The sequence below is a fragment of the Penicillium coprophilum genome, assembly GCF_028826855.1.
Source record: "Penicillium coprophilum strain IBT 35676 chromosome Unknown utg000006l_segment0_segment0, whole genome shotgun sequence".
NCBI lineage: Eukaryota > Fungi > Ascomycota > Eurotiomycetes > Eurotiales > Aspergillaceae > Penicillium > Penicillium coprophilum.
The window spans coordinates 2,196,741-2,214,163 of NW_026622725.1; the positions used below are offsets into that span (position 1 = coordinate 2,196,741).

At 48.3% G+C, this 17,423-nt stretch overlaps 6 protein-coding genes across 6 annotated transcripts; 4 read left to right on the top strand and 2 right to left on the bottom strand.

Annotated features, from left to right (window-relative positions):
- Nucleotides 1-936: 936 nt before the first annotated feature.
- N7500_009786 (tryptophan--tRNA ligase WRS1) lies at nt 937-2,300 on the top strand (the record flags this gene model as incomplete). Its single annotated transcript, XM_056680925.1, has 2 exons — nt 937-1,328; nt 1,385-2,300. The coding sequence occupies 2 exons, from the start codon at nt 937-939 to the stop codon at nt 2,298-2,300; spliced, it is 1,308 nt and encodes a 435-aa protein (XP_056528307.1).
- Nucleotides 2,301-2,466: 166 nt separating this feature from the next.
- On the bottom strand, nt 2,467-3,237 carry N7500_009787 (Aminotransferase class IV; the record flags this gene model as incomplete). Its single annotated transcript, XM_056680926.1, has 1 exon — nt 2,467-3,237. One exon carries the CDS (start codon nt 3,235-3,237, stop codon nt 2,467-2,469), a length of 771 nt encoding a protein of 256 aa, XP_056528308.1.
- A 413-nt stretch (nt 3,238-3,650) lies between these two features.
- Nucleotides 3,651-5,614, top strand: tom70 (putative mitochondrial outer membrane translocase receptor (TOM70); the record flags this gene model as incomplete). The annotated part of the gene is made up of 3 exons (XM_056680927.1): nt 3,651-3,945; nt 3,996-4,075; nt 4,121-5,614. 3 exons carry the CDS (start codon nt 3,651-3,653, stop codon nt 5,612-5,614), a joined length of 1,869 nt encoding a protein of 622 aa, XP_056528309.1.
- A 1,238-nt stretch (nt 5,615-6,852) lies between these two features.
- Nucleotides 6,853-9,489, top strand: N7500_009789 (FHA domain protein; the record flags this gene model as incomplete). Its single annotated transcript, XM_056680928.1, has 4 exons — nt 6,853-6,868; nt 6,927-7,129; nt 7,183-7,315; nt 7,364-9,489. The coding sequence occupies 4 exons, from the start codon at nt 6,853-6,855 to the stop codon at nt 9,487-9,489; spliced, it is 2,478 nt and encodes an 825-aa protein (XP_056528310.1).
- A 3,074-nt stretch (nt 9,490-12,563) lies between these two features.
- On the top strand, nt 12,564-13,013 carry N7500_009790 (uncharacterized protein; the record flags this gene model as incomplete). The annotated part of the gene is made up of 1 exon (XM_056680929.1): nt 12,564-13,013. The coding sequence occupies one exon, from the start codon at nt 12,564-12,566 to the stop codon at nt 13,011-13,013; it is 450 nt and encodes a 149-aa protein (XP_056528311.1).
- Nucleotides 13,014-14,264: 1,251 nt separating this feature from the next.
- Nucleotides 14,265-16,710, bottom strand: N7500_009791 (Zn(II)2Cys6 transcription factor; the record flags this gene model as incomplete). The annotated part of the gene is made up of 10 exons (XM_056680930.1): nt 14,265-14,357; nt 14,404-14,674; nt 14,725-14,899; nt 14,961-15,295; nt 15,343-15,363; nt 15,418-15,535; nt 15,580-15,613; nt 15,660-16,398; nt 16,445-16,508; nt 16,557-16,710. 10 exons carry the CDS (start codon nt 16,708-16,710, stop codon nt 14,265-14,267), a joined length of 2,004 nt encoding a protein of 667 aa, XP_056528312.1.
- Between the last annotated feature and the right edge of the window lie 713 nt (nt 16,711-17,423).

Here is a 17,423-nt window from a genome sequence, read left to right on the forward strand (position 1 = left end):
TTGTAGACTACTCCTTGAGAGGGACATCTATTTATTCGCCTTATGTCTGAGTGTGCACTATGGATTACATTATCTACGTCTATTATCCTACTGATGGATACAGAGGGTGTTGATTTTTTTTATTACTATAAGTTGAGTGCAAAGCAAGACAAGTAATTACTATAGAACAAAGGCGTTAACCCAATTATGCCAGTTGTCGTGATGGCCTTGCAAAATATTCGTAGTTACCTGACACAAGCAGGCGCATATAGCTGCGAGTGTTTTTGCTTAATTGATCAAACCTGTATAGATAACGTTGCTGCAAAAATTCCAGACATTTGGCTTCATATGACTTTTGCCTCTTGTAGGCACAGATAATACAACAAGAAAGGAAAGAGAGTTATAATTCCTATATTTGGGGGGTGGGGTGGGCAGGCCAAAGTCTATGGGCAAGTATCTATATCGTGGAGGCTCTGGAACTCTCCTATATGTCTAAGTAATATTTATTCATATTTCAGTACTAAAAAAATTCGTTTTCTCAGTCCTATGGGAAGAAAGGCATTCAAAGCCCTTGAGGAAGATATACTTCTCACAGATCGCGCTCGATGCACTCTATTTGCGAGTATAAACTGTGAATAAAACAAAGAGCTGCCGGATACGTCTATTTTGTTAAATAGAGAGTCCTACAATTCTATCGACTCAAAAAGAATCGAATAAGAAATCAACACAGCACAAGGCTTTCGCGGGGTTAGACCCGGTCACCTGATGATGTGCAAAACAGGCCAATCAGAGTGCCCACTGATAGTAGAAATTCTGACTCATCCCGCGATATTCCAAGAGGGGCAACAGAAGAAATTCACGATTTCCTCGACCATAAAATAAAGTGAGAATTGGCCTTTTGACTGCTGCAATTGACAACTTAAAGCTGATCAAATTCTAGCAGATAAAGGAACAATCATGGCCAACGAAGCAGCCCAGCCTCCGGCGCTCAACTCGCTGAGTATCGACGAGAAAACCCCAGACACCAAGGCTGTTGGCCAGATCGTGACGCCCTTCGATGTGTCCGGTGGAGTTGATGAATCCGGAAAGCTGTTGCCAGTTGATTACGAGAAGCTCACGAGGGAGTTTGGAGCCACACCGATCAATGCAGCTCTATTGGAGCGCTTTGAGAAAGTGACTGGCCATCGGCCACACCGTTTCATGCGCCGGAGCATCGTGTTCAGCCACCGTGATCTGTCGAAGATTTTGGATAAGCATGAGAAGGGCGAGCCGTTCTTCCTATATACTGGCCGTGGGCCGAGTAGCGACAGCATGCACGTTGGGCACACTGTGCCCTTCGAGTTCACCAAGTATGTTTAGTCTTGATGAACACTTGCGCAGATACGGGAAACTGACCCAAATGTAGATGGCTCCAGGACGTCTTCGACGTTCCCCTCGTTATCATGATGACCGACGACGAGAAGTTCATGCACTCTCAGAAGATCGAGATTGAGGACGCCAAAAGATACACAAAAGCAAACGCCAAGGATATCATTGCTGTTGGATTTGATATGAAGAAGACCTTTATCTTCAGTGATTTCCAATTCATTGGTGGTGCTTTTTACGAGAACATGTGCCGGATGGCAAAGAGAATTACTATCAATCAGGTCAAGGGCACATTCGGGTTCAACGACAGCAACAACATCGGCGAGTTCCACTTCTGTGCTACCCAGTCCGCCGCGGCATTCTCTACCAGCTTCCCCCACATCTTCGGTAATGAGACGAAGAAGGTCGCATCAATTCCTTGCTTGATTCCATGCGCCATTGACCAAGACCCCTACTTCCGCCAGTGCCGCGAACATGCGGAGAAAATGAAGTTCAAGAAGCCCTCTCTCATCCACTCTATCTTCCTTCCCGCCCTACAGGGCCCTGGATCTAAGATGTCCGCTAGTGTCGACAGCTCCGCTATCTTCATGAGTGACACGCCTAACAAGATCAAGAACAAGATCAACAAGCACGCTTTCTCAGGTGGCCAGGACACCGCGGAGTTGCAGCGAGAGCTGGGCGGCAATACCAAGAACGATATTCCATTCCAGTATTTGACATTCTTCCTCGAGGATGATGAGGAGCTGGAGCGCATCCGCACCGAGTACGAAGCTGGAAAAATGATGACCGGCGAGATCAAGCAGAAGTGTATCGCTGCGCTACAGGCTTATGTTCAAGGATTCCAGGAGCGCAGGGCACAGGTTACGGATGAGATCATGGCCGAGTACATGCGTCCTCGCCCTCTGGAGTGGAAGGGAAATCCCAACCCGGTGGTGGTCGAGAAGGCCAAAAAATAAGCCTGCTGTGGAGGGGCATTCCCCGGAGCCATCAACTTAAAAAATAAGCATGATTTCATAGCCTTTTTATCAAATTACCAATACCATTCAAATGTCGGCTAGTCAACATACGTACCCATCCAACCAGGTGCGTACATAAGTACATACTATGTACTATGGGAAATTCTTACTTGGCTATGACCTGACCGCGAATGAACCCCCTTACGCTGTTGCTCAACCAACACAATTCGCCATCCACAATCTCATCCCGGGATATGGTGTGTTCTAGACAAAAACCCTGGGATAATGCATATCTCCGTGTTGTACCTGCATTGCCGCCGCTGCTCAGTGGAGGCGTGATCCACATATGGTCCCGTAAGAAGTACGGCGTAGTGATGCTGCCCTCCATAACCTCGCCATCCGGGTTCACAATCAGTATCTCCGCAAGGTCTGTCGGTGAATTAATCCCGGCCCTCAGCCGTGCAGACGTGTAGTCATCACGCGCCGTTGTTTTATGTGTGGTGAAGCCAGAAGGATTTGTTGAGTGGGTGTCGACATAGACGCGCCATATCGGCAGGCTCGGGTTTGTATGTAGAGAGGGAATGAATAAACTCATTAGGTCAATGCTCGCTGTTGGGCTTGCCTCGACCATCGTCTTCCCTTTGCTATTCACAACAATTCGAAGCCTCCACGGTTTGCTTCGGTCTGGAATTGACGCGTCAAGGAATTCTTCGAAGCCTTGCAAGTCTTGTCGCAGCCAATTTAGAGCCCGGTTCCATTCGAAATGAGCCGCAGCAGCTATAAGCCGATCTTGGTGATAGGCGAGGAGGTAGTATGGAGATTTGTGAGGATGAGGATAGCTCGATTCATAGCGACAGGCGGCATCTGAAAGGCCTGGGTCAAAGCGAAGGGAGGAAATGATCTCGAAAGATCGTGGAATTGAAGAGTTCTCAGTCATTTTTGCAGAGGTCAATGGCTTGCGGTCGTTGCTATAGTTACCAAGTCAGTATTGCCAAATCGTAAACGAATCCACACGATGTGGCTTTGGACATGATTCCAAGAGGAAAGAGGGGGAATAATACAAAAGATCCGATCAAGTCTGTTCAATCCGGACATGTGTTGTGGAGAACTTGAGGGTTACCGGTGCAGGGCGCGTGATTGGCCGGTCCGGCCAGCGGAACCCTTGACTTTTCCTCTGAGCTTCATCATTCCCGACTTCCCCATCTCTAACTCCTTTTGTCGAGGCCTGGTTAGTAACCCCGTTGTCTTCTGTCTCAGCCTAATTGCCCCGGCCTACCGATTGAATACTGACATCTGCACTTATTTGAAGAACTAGCCGCGTTGGTCCTTTGCCTGGTTCCCTTACACAACATGTCGAACGAGTTGCCGTTACCCACGCCTGCCCAAAATGTGGTGCTTGATACATCAAAGCTGACCGAGTCATCATCGGCATCGGTCTGGAATCGCATCACCAACTGGGTCTCAGAGAACAAGGCCGTTGTTTACACTATTGCCGGTGTTGCCGTTGTCGTGACCGGCGCGGGTGTTGTCTACTACCTGAATGATTCCAGCAAATCCACTCCCCCAGCACCCAGGAAGAGCAAGAACCAGCGACGGAAAGAAAAGAAGAAGGCTGAGGAGGAAAAGGCCGCATCAGTAAAGGATGGTATGTGCTCTCTTTCAAACACCGTGGTCGTATGACTGACAAGGTTCCAGAGGCTCCCAAAAAGGCAGAGGAGCCCACTGAGGAGCTTCCCGAGGTGGACGAGGCAACTATTGGACAGTTGTCCGAAGAGGTATGTTGAGCAACATTCTTTCTTATACTTTCGCTGACAATTAAGACCCGAAACGCCTATGCAGCCAAGCTGAAGGCCGCCGGCAACAAGGCCTACGGAATCAAGGACTATCCCAACGCGATTGAGTTGTACAGCAAGGCAATTATCTGCAAGCCCGATCCCGTCTTCTACTCCAACCGCGCCGCGTGCTACAACGTCCAGTCCGACTGGGAGAAGGTCGTTGAGGACACCAGCGCCGCTCTCGCCATGGACAGCGAATACGTCAAGGCCCTCAACAGAAGAGCCATCGCATATGAGCACCTTGAAAAGTACAGCGAGGCTCTCCTCGACTTCACAGCCAGCTGCATCATTGATGCCTTCTCCAACGACGTGAGCCGCAACTCTCTCGAACGGCTGCTGAAGAAGGTTGCCGAGAAGAAGAGCCAGGCTATTCTCGAGGCGCGCACCAAGAAGTTGCCTAGTGCCACCTTTGTCTCCAACTACCTCCAGAGCTTCCGTCCCCAGGTCCTCCCCGAGGGGTTGGAAGAGTCTGTTGAGTTGAGTGATGAGTCCGGCAAGGGCCAGCTGCGCAAGGGTCTGATTGCTATGGGTAAGAAGACTGCCGATGGCTACGAAGAGGCCGCCGCCGCTTTCGAGAAGGCTCTTGAGCTTGGCGAGCTCGGCGAATTTGAAGGATTGGCCCTCAACATGCGAGCCACCTTCACCTACCTCGGCGGCAACGCCACTGGCGCTTTAGCCGACCTGGACAAGAGTGTCGAGTTGTCGCCCTCTCTGGTTCAAAGCTACATCAAGCGGGCCAGCTTGCACCTGGAGCTTGGCAACAAGGACGCTGCGGCCGATGACTTTGAACTTGCCATTACTCACAACAAAGACGACCCTGATATCTACTACCACCGCGCCCAGCTGCACTTCATCCTGACCGAGCTTGCCGAGGCCGCCAAGGACTACCAGAAGTCGATCGACCTCGACCGCTCGTTCATTTACTCTCACATCCAACTTGGTGTGACACAGTACAAGATGGGCTCTGTCGCCTCAGCGATGGCCACTTTCCGCCGGACGGTAAAGAACTTTGAGGATGTTCCCGATGTATACAACTACTATGGCGAGCTTTTGCTTGATCAGCAGAACTACTCCGAGGCCATTGAGAAGTTTGAAAAGGCCGTCGAGATGGAGAAGCAGAGCAAGCCTATGGGCATCAACGTGCTGCCCCTGATCAACAAGGCTCTTGCTCTATTCCAGTGGAAGCACGACTTCCAGGAGGCCGAGAATCTCTGCCAGAAGGCTCTCATCATTGACCCCGAGTGCGATATTGCCGTCGGTACCATGGCCCAGCTACTCCTCCAGCAGGGCAAGGTTTCCCAGGCTCTCAAGTACTTTGAGCGTGCCGCTGAGCTGGCTCGCACTGAGGCTGAGATCATCAACGCCATCTCCTATGCCGAGGCCACCCGCACTCAGTTGGAGGTTCAGGAGAAGTACCCTCAGCTAGCTGCCCGCCTGAACACCATGGGTGCCATGAACGGTGGTGCCCCTGGCATGTAAGCAAGTCCGCGGGCCATCTTCGCTCATCGATTCTTCGCTTCTTTCCTCAACCCCAGTCTGGATATCACTGTCCAAGCCTTTTTCTCTTCCGGTTTCGATATCTTCGGATCTCCGGTTACTATTATCTCTGCGTGTATTTACTATCGGTTGACATATTCCCCGTCTGCCTTATTTTTTTTCTTATTGTTTTGGTTCTGGGTCTGAGATATGACTCGGGATAGGATGGGCCGATGGACGGCAAACCGAGCCCGGGTAAGTGCATTGGGGGGGTTGACCATGTAGTAATTTGTGTACCATAGAGGAAATGAGAGTGCTCATTAAGATCAGATTATCATTGTATCTGAAAATCCTATCCAGGTTGCTATGCATACACTGGTATACTACTAGGTAGTTCCCATACTTCCCCGTATAAATGCACGGATGACGATGACGTGTTAGTCCCCACATCAGCTGACTCCACCTCTTATCGGCATCTTTGTGTTTTTATATATACACATGTATACACAACGTTGAAGAGAGAAACTGCGTCGTTGAAAGATTCAGTAAGTAAGAGTAAGTCTATATGTACTCTTTCTATGAAATCAGTCTGTGTCTAGTCGAGAAGTGTCGAGCCAGGGTATATGCGTCTTGAAATAAGCCCAACGGCGTCATTTGCTTATCTTACACTATCACTTCTCATACATACCTCATTGTTCCTGAGCTTCCGGATAGTTGACTTCTTAGTTTCTTGCTGAATACTGGCTTCTTAGATTCTGAATAGATTTATTAGTAACTGAGGATCAAGCTGACTTCCATTTCAGAGGCTTACTTGCTCCCAAACTTCTTGCCAGCGGTGAACCCAACTTCGACCTGATTGATGAACCTACCCCTCCCTCCCTTCCTTTCCTCTTCCACACCTTCTGTGCTTTGAAACGACTTTTCATACTCGCTACTCTGAGTTGCTTTACTCGCCAAGTACTTGTTGTTCCAACAAATCTGCTATCCACCGGCTGTTTCAACTGGTCCATGTGATCACGTTGCAGCCTGGAAACACCCGGGTAAGCTGCCTTTGTCTCCAACTTCCTAATCTGCTACCCCCCACTCTTCATCTTCCCATGCTTTGTTGTTCATTTTACCTTGCTGTCATGATCTCTGCTGTCATCAAATTCTATCTCTCAGTCTAACCATCACCTAGAGACAAACAGCTTTCTATTTCTGCTTTCCAAATTCTACACACCAACGTTGATCTATCTTTCACCATGCCGGACCCACGCGGTAAGTACTTGGAACTCTTAACAATTAGTGACTTGCAACTAACATCTTGAATTTACAGTCACCGTGACGCTTGCCCCCCTTTTCGAAGATACCCACCCTCTCCGTACCCTCACCATCACTGACAGCGATATAACTGTGGCGATCGGACGTGCCTCGAAGCGGGAAACTCGAAAACGAAATCCTGCAACAGAGAACGCTTGGTTTGAGTCTCGGGTTATGTCTCGTGACCATGCCTTTCTCAACATACCACCAGACCAAAATGTTAGTTCGAACCTCCAAATCTGACCATATCGCCAAGTTGACATCCTTGATAGATGGTTTTCATCGTCGACTGTGGCTCAACACACGGAACCTTCCTGAATGATGCGAAGTTGGTGACCGATGTGGAGACCCCACTGTTTAGTGGAGATATCATCCGATTTGGCGTCAACGTCGACCGTGGCCAGGGTGAGTTGATAATATCACCCCGACAGTACTGGAGCTAACCAAGTCTAGAAGTTTTTGAGGCTATCTCAGTCCGATGCAAGGTTGAATGGCTCAAACCCCAGTGTGTGGTCATTCCACATGATGGACTTGCTATCAAACAGGATCCAAGCCCATCAACCAACAGTTTCTCTGTCCCCGAAGACGATAGCGATATTGAGCCTGCCGACTTACCCAGTGATGACTCTTCTAAGGAGTCCATTGCTCGCTCTTGGGAAACTACTGTTCTGCAGCCTGCGGATACATCTCTAGTCTCTTCTGTGTCGAGTGTCCAGAGCGAGGAAGATCTAAAGGACGAGCCGGAGCTTCATTCGGGACGCTTGTCTACAGTCAATGAGTCCACCACAAAAGCTGCACCCGGCCCTACACCACTGGTCCCGGATGTTTGTAGCTCGCTTCTCAATAGTAATACCGCTCGGGATGCTAAATTATCCCCTGCCAAACCGGCCTCAGATATCACAATATTTCCTATAAAAGCGGCCTCCACCGAAATCCCATCTGCTCCACATGAATATGACGCAAATGGTCTGCCTGCAGTCTGTTACCAGAAGGTGCCCGAAACCAAATACAGCAATTGGACCATGATGCGGCCTATGTTCATGCGCCTGGCAGACATGGCTTGGGGTGAATCCAATATTATCCCCGACGTTGACCACGACAGGCGTATCATCCACGCTGCACGCCGTTGTTCTCTTTCCAAAGATTCGTACTGGGTAGATGACTCCCCTAGCTTCCAACCTTACGTTGGGACAGAAGTCTATTGGGAGCCAGACTCCGAGGAATCAGACACTTCATTCCATCGTATGCCTGGCAGCCTTCTTAGGTACTGGTCGGTCGATAAGCGAAGGTATTGGATTATCTATGAGGAGGAAGATAGCCAGCATGTGAGCAACTTGTGGTGGATCGTTGAAAAACCACATGAACTTCTCAGCGAGGAAGTGAAGCACCAGCTCGAGACGGAAGTCGAGGTTGATGACCGTCATAAATGCTGGATCGTGAGGGCGTGGGAGCCTCAATCGATGGGAACTTGGTGGTGCGATACGACCCCTTACTGGGATCCGAATTTCGACAAAGATTGGCTCGCTGACGACGAGTCCGTTGATTCGGACGAAGAAGCCGAGGCCAGCGAGGGCGGCATGTCTGAGTCAGATGTTATTAGTGGATCGGTCTCAGAGAATCACGGCCAATATTCGTATGGGGTGTTCAACAGCCAATCAATTTATAGGGTTGGTAGTGAAGTGTCGGCAGAAGACTCTGAGGAAGACGACGATGAGGAAGATAATAATGAGGGCTTGGAGGAAGATGGTGAGGTCTCCGATGAATCCGAAAACGACTCACATCGTTCCTCTGAGGATGAGCCTTTTGAACACCTTATTCCGCAAAGGCCTCATATGAACTCCTCGCTTGATTTGGAGTATTTGAAGAAGCTTGAACGCATCGACCCCACTGATGCTGTCGAAGTGTCCAAGCATGTTGTTGAGGAAGCTGGACCAGTTCGACTGCACCACGAGGCTCCTGCAGACCAGCCGATGAACCCCACACGGAGCGAGAGCAAACCATTGCTGACACACACTCCCCCTGGTATGACGAACCCAGGTGCTCGATTCCCGACACACACTGTTTCTGGTGAGCTGCCAAGCTCATGCCAGAACAAATATCCACCAATGCAACGGAAGATTGAGAGTACTGTTGGGGTACCGTCCATCTCCCATGAATTCGGGAATTGTTATCACGATGGACCGTTCTCGACCAGTGCACCCGTGGAAGATGCCTGTGTGCCCTACCAGACAACATCTAGACATTCAACTTTGAAACGTACTGCGACAGAGATGCAATTGTCGTCTCTTGAACCCAGTCTGTCCCAAGATGCTCAGCGGCTGCCTGAAGAGCCAGCCAGCCAGTCAGATCCCGACCTTGATACAATCTCTTCTGAGGCCAAAGATGCGATCAGCTCTGCGCTTGCCGAGAATGTGTCTGCATTTGCTGAGAATGAGCGTCCCGCAAAGCGAATCAAGTCTGACAACCCAACATCAAAGTCATTAGCGAGCCACGCCACCACGGCTGTTGTCAGTGCTTTGCTGGGCGGTCTGGGAACTATCGCCGTACTAGCAGCCTTGCCTAATGAATATTTCCAGTGATTGGAATCATTTAACTTCGGTTTCATTCTCTGCCTTTCCATATTTTATGATTTAACGCCGAAACAAGAGTCTCGGCGTGGTTCCAACGAGTTTATGATTTCGGGATTACCCAGGCGTTCTGGTTTTGCGTGGAAGGATGGATTCAGGGTGCTTGTTTGTTTTACGCTCCCCCCGTCGTTGCTGTTTTTACGTCGTGGCTCCATGAGCAAGCACACGAGGTCCTCACATGATCGCTGCTGTGTTGGCCATGGGAGCCGCTGCGGCTGGGCGCTTTATTGGTTGGACAACTTGTTTATGCCCTATTTCTTTGCTTTTTTTCCCCTTTACCGTGGCTACACATACAACCATGAGCTGGGTCAGATACGGTGACTCTAAGATGGAGCGCCACCTAGCGCCGTATTCTTTTCCATGTGATAGCTATGCAGATCGTAACGGAGAATGTCAATCCTTTATTTTTGATTCAGTATCATGTAATCCCACCTCAGCCTGTCAGGTACCGATTTGGGGTATTTTTGGGTGGTCTCATTTGAAAATGCACCGTGATATCATACCACTGTCGCCGAAGCGTCAACACCTGCTTGCAATGTGAGTTCATTCTATGCCTCAAGTGATCTTTAGAAGCCGATTCTCGGAGACTAGTATCTGATGTTCTACAGTGCTCGATCTTGTATTTGCACATACAACGTATCCTCAAATGACAACAAAAGAAGTTAGTCATGTCATTTCGATAGAATTGAACAACATTCCCACCAAAAAACGGTGACCCAGAATTGTTGCATCGACAATGGGAACTGGGCTGCAGGTATCCTATAGGTTCATATCAGCTGACTTGCAATGAAGTCTTCTTCCCATTACGTGAAACCTCATATGTTGCTCCCCCCCTCCTCGAGTATCCTCGGGTCCAATTGTGACAACGATTGCCCAAGGCTATTTGCAAACGTTCTGGTTCCAGGGCAGCCTTCGGAGGTCTCAGATTTGTTAAGACATGAAAACTTCAGATAATTGACGGGATTCGTTGCTCATGCGAGGCCTCGATTCCAGTCCGAGTTCAAATTTTCGACTGAGTATCCTGGACTAGCGCGTGATTCGAAGTGGCTGGCTGCAGGTTCCCTACCAGCGAACTGCTTGAACGAGATGGGAGTTTGAAACTAGCTCTTAGTTCCTACCGCATCAGAGGCGGATGTCTTTTGTTTGAGTACCCACAGCCCCCCTAATGACGCGCATACCCTTTCCTTCTATTTGCCCTTGGATTGAAATAACATTGATCCTTTGACTGACATGCAAACCCCGAAAGTGAAATCTTTCTCATGTGTATCATTTTCACATTCAAGTCTGCATGTGACCAACCTGCAGAAGCGCTTCAAGATATGAAAGCCAAACGGCCGCAAGGAATCCTTGCAATGTTGCGATGAGAATGTTAAGGGGGCATTTTCTACTCCGTGGGTCTTTTCCCCTTGTCCTTGCAGCACCTCCACGGTTACCTGCTTGATGCGATGTGACATCCACTGCGCTTCGGGCTTCGGGCTATGAATTTGGCCTTGTCATTGGTCGTGAGACCAAATTTTGATTGTTTCTTTCTCCTTATTGGTTGCTCAGATCTCTCACAGAGCTTTCTTTTCACCTCCCATTCACCTCCCATTACTGCCTTGTTTTTCAGATCATGTCGGCACCACACGCACCTGTCAGTTGTGTCCGCTCTCTCCGGCTGTGATTATCGGAGATTGTGCTTACGATACATTATTATCCATGTGATACGCGGATTATGGAGATCATTGCATCGCTTTGATCCCTGCGCGAGATCGTCCCTGCGCTTTTTTTCTACTGCCATACATATTGACAGCCCTCTGGAGATCCCCCTGAACTATTACATACTGTTCCTGATCGGGTATATCCTAAGTGGGGCTAGGTGACTGTCTGGCTGTCAACTCCAAGTTCCATGCATGGTACTTTACCGTTTTCGGTTGAGATGGAAAGATCATCTCACGAGGAAAATACGACAGCTGAGGGAGAACGGAAAGAAATCATCGGAAATCCATCCAGCATGGCCGCGTATCCATCTATACATCATTTCGGAGATCATATCATAGTCGCATGGTCCAATGCAGCTATCCGTGGTTGGAATTTTCCATCCCATACTGGACATGTCAATCGTCCTGACCCATGAGGGATAATAGGATACTAGTTTGTGCGATTTGTTCTTTCGTGTCACGATGTGGCGGCCATGTTTCTGGGACATCTTTTCCGCCGCACATGAACGACAGCCTGCCTAACACTAGATCAAGTTTGATTTGCCAATTTGGTGGCATCTTGGTTTCACTGCATGTACTCTGCTCTAAAGACCTCCCACAGAATGACCAGCGAATGAGCCCGTTGCAAAGCCTATGAACTATGTAGGGCCGTGGATTGAGAAACACCAGAATCCCCCACCAGCTCCTGTTTCATAAACCCTGCATTTCCGCAGCTGGGTACCTTAGCTCGACAGGTACAAGCACCTGGGCAGGGTTCGACAGCTCAGCTAAGTCCAGAACGGTTTTTGTGCCGTTTCCCTCTCTCATGTTGGATCTATTTGCTTTTTCTTCTCTTGTTGGAAAACCAAAGGATTCGGTTCAAGTGGCCCCTATATGGGTGAATGAAATATCCATGTACATGTAACTGCTAAACTGCCCTATCACCATCCTTCTCACTGTCCTGCTGATCATCCCGGACTCAGTCTTGATTCCCGTCATCAATGCCACGCTCCCTTGTGCATTTCGCATATGTGACACCTGGAAACTCTCGGGAAGTTCGTGGCACTGATTACTGTCTTCCTGTACGGAGTATAAGAAATCCGTGATATCTCCGTATCCTTTCTGCCTTCATCACACTTTGGCACTATTGTCTTCTTTTACTCCCAACTCTTCTTTGAGGATTCACAGTATACTCACTATTCTTGGTTGATAGTCTTGTTCCTGAGAGAAAGGAACAATACCACCAAGCCCTCTGCACTTTATATCAGGATCTTGATCATACTTCACTCTCTGCATTCCATTTACCTTTCAATTACTTCCCTTCTCTGTATCTCTACATCCATCACAATGGCTAGTTCCATCCAGCCCTTGCTTGACCTTGACCCCGAGCACAGATCGTGCATTGGAGGACGGACGGTTGTCACATGCAAGGGTTGTGCTGGAAATGCCCCAAGGTATACACCTCTGAAACACCCTTCCCATCTATACCCCAATACTAACGCGATTCCCAGAGGAGCAATCTGCCCTAGCTGCAACGGTCGCGGCTTCAACATCTTTGTCTGTGCACACTGCAACTCTGCAGCTGCTGCAGCCGCAGCCAGAGCAACGGCGAACCCCACAGCTGCATCTGCAGAAACACCCGGCTCTTCGGTACCTTCATCCCCGGGCTCGCTAAGCCGTACCCCGTCTACTTCGCATCCGGATCCAACCGTCGCTCGGTACGCAAAATATGGGGATGGTCGTGACAGTAGCTGTGGACGGATTGATAGCAATATGAACAAGCCACGAAATCCATGATCTGTATGAACATATACATGAAGCGTATCGGATATACAGAGAGTCGGGATGTCTCATGGCTCGAGTATCTTACAATCTGGCAGTTTTGCGGGCTGGTATATTTGCCCACTTGATCCAGATGATGGAATGAGCATAATTCAATTCTGTGACTTCTGGCCAGGGAATAAGACTGTGGCTGATAGGGATTGGGAGGAGTATTGGGATTGATTCCATGAGATATACGTGCTATGACTGCCACCTGATTGTGGCTTCTCCTTTGGGATCTTATGTCTTTTGACCGCATGTTTGGTTTCGATCTCTTGGTCTTAGCTGATTGATCTACTCTGGTTGACACAGTATCGTTTTTGCCCTTTCATGTGGTGATGGCATTGGATGCTGCCGAATTATTATGTAAATACCATTTCTTTCCTTCGACAAAAGAGGCAGATATCACGCTGTATATGAGGAGCAACTACTTCTTTTGACTTCAGTCTTTTTTTATTCCTAAGCTTTTGATAATTTGTGCTTTCAATACCAGACGTTGTGTATGAAAAGTGGTCTGCGCATATTGAGGAGCCATTTTCCAACTTTTATACTGCCTACCTATAAAACCGAGAAAGAAGATACGTAACGAAAAAAGACGTACAAAAAGACCACCAGAAAGAAATCACAAAGCCATGCTAGAGGCTGACTCTTCTTGTATTCTCTGAGCTTATAAGCTGAAACTGGCCAGAAATGTTCTGCAACTTCCACTGGGGAACTTCAATTCGCGAGGTGACATTGCAGGATCTTACTACCCTGTATGCTCGATAGCTCTCCACCATCTATTTCATCTAGATCTATAGGTATAAAGCCAATACCCTAGCTCTGATAGAGTATCTAACGGTCTTGCTCTTTTTTTTTGCACAAATTAGGGCTTGCATCTGATGCTCCCTAGACCCAGCAATGTTAGGTCAGAAGGCTTGTTCATAGCACGGCATTCACCGATAGCAGAAGGCTCACCGGTGGCAGACTGACCAACCACGGGAGAACAAGCCAGGTTCGCAGCACGAGTAGCAGCCAATCTTTTGTGAGATCCGAATGCAGCTAGGTAGCACGTGTGCTTTTAGAGATATCTGGACTGATACTCTAGTATCTTGATCGTTTTCTTCAACTGCTTTGAACTCACGTACTTGCGAATTCGCTGCATATAACTTGTAAATCGGGAAGCAGGGGTGGCTCGCAACACATGGTCAGACAGAACCTTGAATCAATATCTCTGGGTCCACAAGGTCATCCATCCAGCATCGAAAGCCCTCCGACATCAAATAGACGAGCGATCCCCTCGGAAGAGTATCCGGGCAAGCCAAAACCGTAAGCCCATTTCTACATGGTCAGCAAATCTTTGGAAAAACAGGATGCGTATACATACTGGTACTTCATATGCTTGTGCCGCCTCAGATAATAAAATTCCATCCTCCCCAGTTGGCCGCAAAGCTCTAGGTGCTCGAAAGTCCCGGAGGTAATGCCTGATAATCCGAGCCGACTTTCGGGCTATCGCAGACTCCTCCATAGCGTCTAAGATCTCTACGCCCATTTCCACGGATCGCAAGAAGGGCATGGTCTCAGCGCACATGCCAAGCCTAGACATTGGAAGGAGAAGTGTCGATATAGCAAACATCACGTAGGTTGTGTTATACCACCTAGATGTTTTCTAGTTATTAACGCACTAATACCAAGCGAAGAAACATACCAACAGCTGAAAAAAGTGTGAACTCGGTAAATGTCATGAACCAATTGGAGGGCCTTCATGGCGGAGTCCAAACACTTGTTAAAAGTTTGGTCCAATTCGCTTGGAGCATTTCGAAGTTTGCGCTTGAAGTGGCTTAAAAAAGGCCGGAAGAGCAGCATTTTGACGGTATAATACCCTACACTCATTAGTCGGGAGTCTAGAACCTTGAAAGTCCCGAGATTCCAGTGATAACTCACTAGTTCCCAACACAAGGCGTTGTCTCCGTGCCCACTTCGGGTCGCGCAGGGCACTACGAAACATTACATGTCCGGAAATATCGGGTTTGATCATTTCTGGAAGCCTCGCTAGCCAGCGATCCATTTCCATTTCGATCTGCAGAGCAAGTTGTAACTTGTCTTCTAATGAGATGCGAGAATGGTAGATCTGGACAGAGACTTGTCGGATGATCTGCGCAAAATCAATCATCCATGGGATTATGGCAAATTCAGAATCATCGCGGAGTGGAATGCTGCGGGTGTGGTATTCATCCATCCCAAGGGTGTCCGGTCGTCCAACCGAAAAGCTCATCTCACTAACTCATCAGTATATATCACCAACAATGATAGGCAGTGTACTTACATTTCCAAAGAGAATAGGCCCCTGCTACCTGGTTAGACCTACTGAGTCCTATCGGGACATAGACTTTCGACTTACCACCAGGTCTTTGAAATCCAACCAGAACGCTGCTTGGAGTCTCCTAGACATGGAATGTCTCGATTGAAACCAGCAGAAAGACATGTCCGTACTGCGAGACCAAGATACATGTACGCCACTGTTTAGTTAGATATTGAATCGAAAATTGTAAGGAAAAATCACATTTGGGATCGAGTTCATTTTGACAAACTTTGGCCTGCCCAAGTTAGCGTGCAATCACTCATCGGGAACTACCCACACACCATCATATAAAGACACTGGACAGTTTCAAGATCGTTCGAAAACTGCAAACGATCTAGGTATACCTGCGCTTCCCTAAACAGCTTTCGGCTCCATTCAAACCGATCCAGGCCGGCTATGGTATCTTCATCCCATACGCGCACCAAAGACCCAAGCGAGAGGACACTGAGGTACAGTGCGACAAAACTCGGCTCAGGCGTGCGTGATCGATTAAACCAAAGATCATTGGCGCGCGCGAGGAAGTCCTCCTTATCAACAAACGGGTGGATGTAGTGGATACTCTCAAAATATCCATTCATAAAGATATGAGCCTGGTCGAAATAGTAGGTTTGCTGTTCAATTGCCAACGTTTGCCCCGTTCCAGCAGCGCACGAAGGGGAGAAGCTTGGCCTATAGACCTTTGAGATGATTGAGGAGTCAGATGCACAAGAACAAGCTTTTTCTTGGCCTTTGGGCTCGTGCGCTTTCTTCAGATGGCCAGTTATTGCAGCCGCGCACGTACCACCGTGGGATTCAATGCCGTCGGTGTATGTGGATTTGCTGATCTTGTCGTCGGCACTCTCTGTAGGTTCTTTGGGGATCTCTGATAACCTTATACCCTCCCGTGGCGTGGAGGCATCCCGCATAGAACATGGGGTTTCAGCTGTTGGTAGGATGGGAGACCTAGTGGAAGTTTTGGCCTCCGCATCACGCAACTTTGAGGTCAGCTCTTCCACTTTCATCTCGAGTTCAGTGACATATCTATGAATATTAGCTAGCACAGTGTATGCCTAACTGATTGACTTACTCTGCAGACCGGCTACTTTCCCGCTCTCGGTAATTGCCCTGATATATACAGGTCAGGTTACTTTCTATAATTGTTAGAAAACATCTAATACCCCTCTAGATTCATCACCTACTTTTACAATGCAAACATGGATATTGTTCGTTGCACTTGTACTTCTTCAGCCGACATCTGTCGCAAGCTTGAGCTGCACGCGGCCGTTTGGTGCGCTTGGAGGCCAACTGGTGGAGTCCGGGCTGACGGGCTGGAGACCCGAGATTCTCCATCATTCATACATCCCCCAATGGGCCCTAGACAATTTGAAGATGTTGAGCATCATATTTACAGTCTTGGACGATGATTATGCGAGGCCGGCAATCGCGGACCGGCTTCATTACACGTGACCGGGGAAGCACCCGGGTTTAAATCAGGGACCATTCGCGAGATCTACGAGTGAGTGTTTGGAATTCAACTTCTGAGAAGGGAATTGCTTCCAAACAGCACTTCACCGAATTCGTCATTATTCAGCACCGGTCAATAGCTTCCACAATCCCTTAGGGACCAAGCAGACATGGGCGTATTTATAGAAATGGGAAATGGAGCATTGGATCACAGCGCCGCTTGTGAATATAGCAATCAATACACGAGTTTCTTCACAGATGTCAGAGTATGAAAAACACCTTTGATTTCGGGATTATAATCCACTCACCCTCTAGTTGAGAGATTGCGTGTAAGACCCATTCGAGTGGTTTGTAAGGTTCAGCGACATTGTGAAGTATAAAGGGTAGCTAGCAAGTAGCTGATAGCATGACAAGGTATGTGATATCGTGTGATATCTATATAGATTGATCTTTGAGATCTATGTTGTGAGCTGAGGTCTCTCGGAGTTTACTATATATATCACGTACCCTGATGGATTTCTAGGATCACCCCCATCTATTTGACCTTTTAACGGGGCGAGGAAAGAGGTAGATAAGAACTAGTGAGTCCTTTCTCAATCAAA